We start from the raw sequence: 9,460 nt of genomic DNA, 5'->3' as shown, positions 1-9,460 counted from the left end.
CTCAATTAAGGCTGAAACACGCGCGCAGTGTAAAAAGAAAAAAAGAAAAGGAGAAAAAAATGAAAGATAAAGCGAGTGAGTCGGAGTGGAACCTACTATCTCAACACATCACACATTCTGAGTTTGACACGCTGCTCCACATCTGAAAGACGAAAGTGAGTGTGTGTTTTTTTTTCATCTAAAAAGAAATTCAGGTATCCAATATTTTGATTTTTGTCGTTTCCATACGCAGTGCTTCGTCTCTTCGTGTTCGCTCTAAACAGGACATTGCGAACTTGATTTTCGCGGATTGCCTTGGATCACATCCATCTGACACATTCTGCCGCAAAGCTTGTTAGCATAGCTGCAGATGTGTCATGGCAATCGTAGTGACTCGCTATGCGGCTAGTAATACATACGTATAAAAGAGCGTTCATCTGTACTGCTCACTGAGCACTGTAGATTTTGTTCCTCGATAGTTTGAAAGTATTTTCTGTCCTCCACATTCAAGTTACGATTACGACAGCCGCAGCACTTCACTCTAACCAAAACAACTATTAGGGCCGTACTTCTTGTGCAACGGTTGCTGTGAAGATCATAGATATTCAGTTAGAAATAGTCTAATAATTGTTAAAGTGCAGTTTAGTTAGATCAAAACTGACCCTTGAGTGGTCATATTTCCACCTTCGACTACACAAATGAGAAGCTAAAAACACCGAGATTGGGCATTGCAGTGGATAACTCCTGCCGAGAACGTGCGGCTTCTTACGATACGAACTGCAACGACTCACTGCTAGAGAAGGTTGGTCTTGATTATCAGGCTGATACTACTGTCATACTGTGTTTCCAGTTCTCAGTTCTATCGATGCCGTTTATGAAATACATTGACGAAATTGGATCAAACTTCAAGCAAAGCACACCCGCGCCAGGGGGAGGGGGATTCATGGGTTGGCTGGAGCATTTTTTCCCGAAGTTCTCGCATGCTCCCCCCCCCCTTTCGCCACCGCCCCCCAGGAGCAAACATAGTTAAAACACGACGCATCAGTTCTGTGCCTCCCTGCCCCCCTGCAAAAACACAATTGACGTTGGTCCCCCCAGACAAATTGTGGCGGTGCCCCTAACCCACGCGCTCAACATGCGAATGCTATGTGCTACACATATGCAAAGCTACATATGTGTAGCACATAGATGAGAGAACCATCATATTCGGTGAATTTACGTCGACGTCTTATGATTCGATTTGAAGTCTTACAGAAAATGCGCTGATCGTGCCTAGTTTCTTTTAAAGTGCCGTTAACGTTGTCAGTGTGCGGTGGAAACTGTGCAGCATGACCAGTGTCTGCCGCCGCGCTTCAAGACACTGGGCTGCGCTGTACAAAGTGAACCAGTGCGTTTCAGCGCACTGGGTGACGCTGGCCACGCTGTACACTGTGTTCCAGTGCCTCGCAGTACGCTGTAATACACTGCGACACACTGTACAGCGTTTCCAGTGTCAACCAGCGCGCTGAAACGCACTGGGGGATACTGGAAACGCTGTTTTTTTGATAGGGATGGTAATATCGTCAGCATAGAGCGCGTGCTGTGTGCCTACAACATTATCCAGCTGAGCCGGGAGTTTCATCAAAGCCAGATTAAACAACAGGGGTGAGAGGATCGCACCGTGTGGTGTGCCTCTCGTACCTCATTGATAGGGGCCGTGTTCTTCATCTTGTATTCGGATGCATGACTCGGTCAGAGAAAAATTGTCGAATGTATTCATACATGTTGTGTCCACAGATTGTTTGGGATAGGTGCTTCATTCAGTATTATATCATGCGTGACGTTGTCAAAGGCCCTTCAAATCAAAAACGAGTACTGCCTTGTCATTAGGAGGGTATTCGAGAGGATTTAGAATTTCGCGGTTTATTTGAAGTTTGAGATCCTGTGTGGACCGGTGCGGGCAGAACCCGAACATTGTGTCTGCAAAAATGTGTTGCTTTTCCAAAAACTCGGAAAAGTATCTCGCACCGTAGTCTCCTTCAGCTTTCCCGCACAAAACTTGAGAGAGATGGGGCGAAGGTTGTCCGTGTTCATGGCTTTGCCGGCTTTCGGAATGAAAGTGAGCAGAGTGGTCTTCCATTCGATGGGAAGGGGTGTCCCACCAAGCCATATATAGTTTATTTACCAGAGGAGTGCATCGTAGGCCAGGTCGGGAAATTTGGCAAGTAATTTCACTGTTACTTTGTCTCTCCCTGGGACCATTCCTCGCTTCTTATTTCTCGGGGCCCCCTTCAGGTCATGGAGCTGGAACGGTTGATCCAGCTTCGCGTTCTCAGAACCTGCATATGATTACGCTGGCCCTTGGGTGTCATGTCCGACACACAGGTTTTGATCGCATAGTTTGCATGCTGATTTGGAGGTGTCTCCGCGAAGGCATAGATTGCCCGTTGGATATGTTTTTGTGTCTCGGCTCTGGTTTGGGTCGGATCAATCAAGGCGCGAAAGAGACGCCAAGTGTTCGGGCTAGGCATTTGTCTAGCAGCCGTGTTGCATCGGTCTACCCAATTTGAGTTGGCGAGCTGGGCAGCGTACTATGCCGCTGCAATCGGCCGATTGTGTTTTGGCGGCGGCATCCGCAGACTAGGCTGTGCCGCGCCTCCCAGAGTTGAAGGAGGTGATTGTCCATCCCTGGCGTAGCCTCCGAGAGTTTAACTTGAGTTTCCATCGAACGAAGGCGTGTGACCAATTCTTGTGACCATGTTTGATAACCTGTTTCGCGAATAGGAGCCAGATTAGTGTAGGTTTTCCGAAACTTTGTCCAGTCGGGTATGCGAGCTTGGGCATAGGGTCTTGCCATTGGTTTGGTTGAGACGGTGGTATTCAGTATGCAGCGATCAATGCCGAGGGTTTCCTCTGGGTTGGCCTAGTCTGCATGTCTAATGTTTTTGGTGAAGGTAAGGTCCGGACACGTGTACCGAGTCATAGAGTTACCTACCCGCATTGAATGTGCAGGGTCGGTGTGAAGAACAAGGCCTTTTTTGACACAAGTTCTGCTAGCTTGCACCCACGCCTCTCATCACGCACATATCCCCATAGTGTTCTGTGAGGGTTGAAATCACTCACGATCACCAGGGGATTGCTGCTGGCAGCCTTCAGGGCACGACTGAATCTTCCATTATGCAATAGTTCAGGATACTTCCGGCAATACAAGATAGTCATATGAGACTTCTTGTTATCAATACAAGACCAATGACCTTCTGCAGCAGAACACATGTTTTTCAGGCACAATTAAGTCCTGGGTTAGGTTCACAGTCGACGAAAAGATTATTGTATCTCCTTACATCTCTTTCGGATGTTCGCTCACTGACAACACAAATTTGGCAGCCACAAGAATAACCAACGCCGTTGACGGCGACGCAGGCTCAAGCTGTCGCCTTAATATAGATAGGGCGAAGTCCCATGCCCTGTCTGAGCTTGCGCAGCAACGTCGTTATAATACTAATTCGTTAATAAAGCATGCATTGAACAAGAAACAAAAAATGGAATACATCAGGAATAAAAGAACTGTCACTTCTTGGGCGGATTCACGGGACTATTTGATGGGGAGCTGAAAGCTTCCGCGAAAAGAAGCGAGTTCTCGGCTGGCACGTTACACTCGTCACCTCCCGTCTGCGGTCGCTTCGAGCACTGCCTATAGCAGAATGCCAGAAAAAAGATCTGCTTGTCCGTGAAGTTTTCGAGGTGAAGAGTCCGGAAGTCGTCCAGGGCAGGGTAGCCCAGCGTTACCGCCGCAGTGAAGCTCGCGTAAGCAACTTCCAGACCGTCCACCACGGGAAACACTCTCAATGGACGCCACTTTGTGCTGTTCCTCATGGCGTGGACATCGCAGTTAGATTTCTCGGCACGCACTGCGGCTAGAGCGAGCTTCAGCCATACACCGCGCACATCAGTGACGTCCACCGTAACACCTGTTTCGTCTAACCTTTTGGACATTTGTTGACCCGCTATTGAGCCCAGTGCGCCGTATTTTATGGCCAGCGTGGCAACATAGTAAAAGAGTGGCAGGTTTAGGTCACCGATAGCGAATGTCATCGAGTTGGGCAAGTATGAATAAAACCCCCGGCCGTAATCGGGAAACGTGCGGACGTTGTACACACCCTGAAAACGTCCATAGTTCCGTAGGTGCTGGTAAACTTTTGAACACCCCAGCAGATTTGTCATGAAATTCTTGCCGTTCATGTCCGGAAACACGCTGTACTGTACTTCGTGATCCCTTTTGAGAAAGAAGTCGTTGTGCGGCATTACGACGCGTTTCATATTATCCAGCTTCGAAAACGCCACGCGCTTGCTCTCTTCGTTCATCCATGAAAGGTCATTGATCAGACTCTTGATGTTCCCCTTCATCCTCCGCAGAAAGCCGAAGGCATGGTCCCGCATCTAGATGTGACCGTAGCGGTCGGTCATCATTTTTGACACAGCGGAGAGGCCCAGAAGGGATTCGACGTACCTCATGCAGCCGTGCTCCATCATTGTTTGCAGTTCAGAGTTCGAGCCCCGGAATCTCAACAATGGTCTACCAACGACCACCCAAAGGTGTGTCTGAATGAATATTCACGACAACCCGAGGACGAACTCGGGTGAATTTCTTCAGCAATCTCTCTGTAGTGTTTAGTATCTTGATGTCTTCGATGATCGCTGTGCTGCTGCCGGTACAGTTGAATTGTTTGTCGTGCTTAGCGAGGAGATTCAATCAGAAGCCTGCGGGCACCGTCGGTGTTCGGCCATCGAGGTCACTTGCACTGAACCATTCTTGTTGAGGAGCGTCGTAGAGGAAGTCAATCTCGGCTTCGACAATGGTATTTTGAATTTCAACCAACTTGCTACAATTTTATACGCCGACCACTTCTATTTGGGGTGACTCCCTGTCACGGGTTGGCACTTTTTTCACCTGAAGTCACACCGAGTTTACAGGCGCGGCGCTTCTCTCCCTGACCGTAAGACCACTTGAAGCCTTCGACATCAAAACAGTTTCTGTTTGAACCTCCAAAGCAAGGCGGAGCTGTTCGTCTCGGACATCCACCACTGAGGGTTCACCTTTCGTGTCTCTGGTGACAAGGGGCAGCCACCGAATTCACCGAATCAAGGTATGGGACACCGGATGCACCACCTAAGAACCGAGGCAAGAGCCCCTTCCCACGGTGGAAATAACACGCCTTCGAGCTGTAAGCGATTGCCTCTCAAGTTAGTTACTCTCGTCCAGTTGAGAACATGCCCCGCTATTGCATAAATGTGTGGTTGGAATTTAGGGTGGAGTTTTTAAAGATGTCATGCGCAAGATCGGATCCACGTCAATGGTCCTCTTTTCCCCCCTTCCAAGAAGAAAATGAGGAAGCACGAAGAGGATTTAGGCACAGGATATCACCCTGCTAATTAGTTTAGTTGCTTGTACAACTTGGTATATCTTATAGAAGCTTCAGTGTGGCTGTGTATTGGCTAGTCACCTAAACTTTACCGTTCGTCCAGTTGAGACAAGTAATTAGCGTCTGCCGCGTAGGCAGATCGGAAATTCAACTCAGGCTAGCTCAACCTGCCCGTGTTCACCGTCACCCTCCCGGAAACATCAGCGTTGCAACGCCGCCGGTATCGCAGTCATGCCAGAAATCTTCGGAACTTTTCGCCTCCGATCATCGCGGACTCAACGTTGACGGTCATCGGACGTATATATGCCATCACCGGTTAGTACTTCTGAACTGTCGCGTCTTTCGCTATTGTTCATTCATTCAAGTGTTTCTTTTATTGCTCGTTAATTTATTTCCTATCCTAATACTTCTTGCTTGTCAGCTCATTTATTATTATTTATAACTATGCTTGTAAGACTATTGGAGGTATTGCGTCCGTTGTGTCAAATACAAGTATACTAAATCTGTCGTATCGTTTTCCGACACTCGTCTCTGATCTCCTCATTGATTCTGCTTGCATACAGAACAAACTATCTTTTTCTCATTCCTAGGTGCCGCTAAATTCGCGCCGGCGGCGCTAGCGTGGCAGCTTGTAACACTCCCTCACTGCTTTTTTTTAAGTCTTTTCCCAGGCGTACTAATTTCTTCTTGAGGAATATGCATGCTGGTTTTCTTCGTGTATAAAGTCAAGTAATGAACGGTGGTGAGCTCCACGAACGCTGTCGAAGTCGGTGGTCGGCCAGGTCTGAGATCTCTTGCACCGAGGTGACGACGTCGCCTTAATTGTAGGCTCGTCAAATTCCACAACAACTGGTAGAGCCAGTATGTACGTTTTCAGAAGCTATCATATGAATGTCGATTAATCGATGAAAACATCACATTAAAAGCAATAATCGAGGTAAAGCTAAATTGACGAACGATCAATAAATATAATATAATAATCTATTATGACGGATTGATGGATAGATACAGCTTTAATGAGTGAGTGCACGGCAAGATTCAATCATTCCTAAAATAGTTCTACGCCCGTTCGCGCTCCACTGTGAAGTGCTTTCAAGCGGTTATTTATTTATTTATTTATTTATTTATTTGTTTATTTATTTATCTATTTATTTATTTATTTATTTATTATTTACTAGATTTTGCAGACCCAGTAAGCGTTTAGGCAGGAGGGACAGAAAAGTACAATGCAAACAGATATCAAAGAAAATGAAAGAAACAATCATTTAGACAATTAACATGGACAGGATGAAAAACTGTTGTAGAAACGAACAACTTGAAGCAGGAATTACACAAGATATTAAAAGCAAAATAATACTACAAGTCCAAAGAATGTATTAGCAGAATAAAATAAAAGATGCGCAAAAAGCAATGACTATGCGCAAAAAGCATGCATAGCGTCTGTACGGCGTAAACTAGCTACGAATAATATGTTCCATTCAGCTATGCTACGGGGAAAAAAGGAGTATTTGAAAATGTTAATTTTCGAGAGCTTTTGACTCATTTTTTTCAATAGTTTTCGAGTTTTGTTTTATTGATAGGTGACTGCGTTTCTTCAGGCTTCAAGCTGTTTGATGGCATCACACCACAACACGCTTCTGTCGCGTGCATGACCAAGCGTGAAACCGTGTACCACAATTTCATGACGGTGCCCTGTACTACGCGCTGGTGGACGAACGCTTCAGTGTGTCATTTCAGTAAACAAAGCTTGGAAGCGTTCAAGCAGCGCCACTCGAGTGTGTGGTTCTCTCATATTTGCCATGTTTTTTCTCGGAAGAAACAACGAGGAAGAGTTAAACAAGTGAATTCTTAATTTCGGCTTGGAACACGAAGGTACTATTTTGCCGATTTGCGTATTTATAGTTAAGTAGCGCTTAGGCACGAAAAAATACATGTATGCGCAAACGACTACCACTTATAAAAATTCAATTCAAACTTTAAAGGGCCACTCACCAGGTTTGACAATTTTGAGCTGACAAGAGCTGACAAGCGCAATGCGTAGACGAGGCGTTCATGATCACGTCTGCCAAACTTTGCAGCGCTAGGCGCCGCGGAAATGGGTCTAATTTCAAGATGAAAGATGCTACCTCTCCCCTCCGCTGGCGCACGCGTAGAGAATGAGGCATGACGTAGGCGTAGGAATGGCCCTACGTACACGGCAATGCAGAGACGCAGGGCCGTAGGGCAATGACGTAGTGAATGAAGAGTGACGTAGGGCAATGCAGTGACGTCCTTTACGTAGACGAGTCTGCTCTGACGTTGTCAACAGAATACCACGTGACATGGCATAAATTATTTAACACAACATGCGTAGTTTATGTATTTGTTGCTTTAAGAGATTATTAAAACTTGAAATAAGTGATGAGACGCAACAAAAAAATTGTGCGCGCTTTTTTTATTTTTTTCCCGCGAAATGATACGAGATCGAGGCTAACGTGCCAGCGTTTCGCATGCGTTCGTGTCCACGCGGTCAGCGCATTGAGCAGACGACCGCCATGGAACGCTCCTGCGTCTTCGCGCACTCGTGTTCATCTACTGTACCGCGTCTAAGCTAGCATTCCAAAACCATCCCGCAGAAACAGGCAGAAGACCGCAACATAACGCTGGTCAACAAAGCAATACGGCTCGCGTTCTCGGGGGTTGGACTTGTTTGGGCACGTCATGCGCACGTCACCTCATGGTCGCATGCTGGAGAGGGTGGGCAAAAGATTTGGCTTGCGAAGGCTACGTGGAGGAGCGGCAAGGGTTTGAAGTTCGCCTCCTCTTATTCTCGTTTTGCGCCGCTTCAAAAAACCTGTTTTCTCCGCTCGTGATGAACCGATCCGAAAAAATTTTGTGGCAAAATGTTCCTCATCGGACACCCAGCAACTTCCAATGTCTAACTGAAATTCGGTATGAGGCCTGGGGAGTGGCACACGGTTATTTAAATATTTTTAAGTATTGTTCCAAGCTAGCTAGGACAGCCAGTATATATTGCGCGTTGGGAGTGTTTTCTCAAAATAAAAGCTTCGGTTCTGTGCGCCTTTGATACCCCCGCATAAAATACCGATAAGAAAATAAAACAGAGAAAACAAAAATACCGAGCAAACACGTATACGTTCGATTTCTGGTGCAATCACCGTCTGTTCGCGACTGTGCGCGTTTGGCTATTTATTTGGTCGTGCGCACGCAAAAAGAATCTCAGTGTTAGTACAGCATCGTCTATTTTTTTTGTTCCTCGTTTTCATTTCTGCTGTCTGAACAATTGAAGTTTTCCGGGTCTATTGATTACTTTTTATTTTTTTTTTATCGACACCTTGTTTATCGTCTACGCTACATATGGGGGCCTTATATTGCCAACTGATCCTCCCTGCGACAAGCCCCTCGGTTAATTGTTGTTCTTGTACGGTTGTTTTTGTTACTTTGTGTGTGTGCGCGCATGTTCGTGTGTGTGCCGCGTGTGTATGAGACGAATGCACGAACGCACATTGTAATGTAGCAAAAATTTTTCGTATGGATGGTAATTGGGCCATATGATTTCCTATGCTTGCTTGGGTGTTTCTATATGTAGTACCACGTGTAAAATATGTGCACGCGAGAGTGAAAAATTTCGGGAAATCGGGTCTCGAACCCTCTACCTCCTGAAGACAGACACGCACACACACACACACACACACACGCACACACACACTCACAGACACACGCACACACACACACACACGCACATACACACACTTCTGATATGTGCCCGCCCTTTGAAGCGGCTGCATCATGCTTGAATCCCAGTTCATACATGTTAGCATTTATTATTTTATAAGCGTTCCGTTTTTTCTCTCGCTAAAGCTCGTGCGAACTCACTGATCAAAGCCAACAGAGAACTACATGCACTAACAGGAACACCTCGGAGTCCACTGCGGTAGAGCAGTGGCTCAGGTGCTCGGCTGCTGACTCGAAGTTGGCGGGTTCCATCCCCACCGCAGTGGTCGCATTGCAGTGGAGGTGAAATGGTAAACATCCGTCTACTGTGAGATATCCGTGCACGTTAAAGGACTCTAGTTCATTGA

The 9,460-nt window shown here is 46.5% G+C and overlaps 1 protein-coding gene across 1 annotated transcript; it reads right to left on the bottom strand.

Moving 5' to 3' along the window:
- Window positions 1-3,525: 3,525 nt before the first annotated feature.
- Window positions 3,526-4,395, bottom strand: LOC142765864 (neprilysin-1-like). Its single transcript, XM_075867669.1, has one exon. The coding sequence runs from the start codon at window positions 4,393-4,395 to the stop codon at window positions 3,526-3,528; it is 870 nt and encodes a 289-aa protein (XP_075723784.1).
- Window positions 4,396-9,460: the final 5,065 nt, after the last annotated feature.

This window comes from Rhipicephalus microplus, chromosome 6, assembly GCF_043290135.1.
Source record: "Rhipicephalus microplus isolate Deutch F79 chromosome 6, USDA_Rmic, whole genome shotgun sequence".
Lineage (NCBI taxonomy): Eukaryota > Metazoa > Arthropoda > Arachnida > Ixodida > Ixodidae > Rhipicephalus > Rhipicephalus microplus.
Note: the sequence above shows the minus strand (reverse complement) of the source record. Positions and strands in the feature narration are given on the sequence as shown.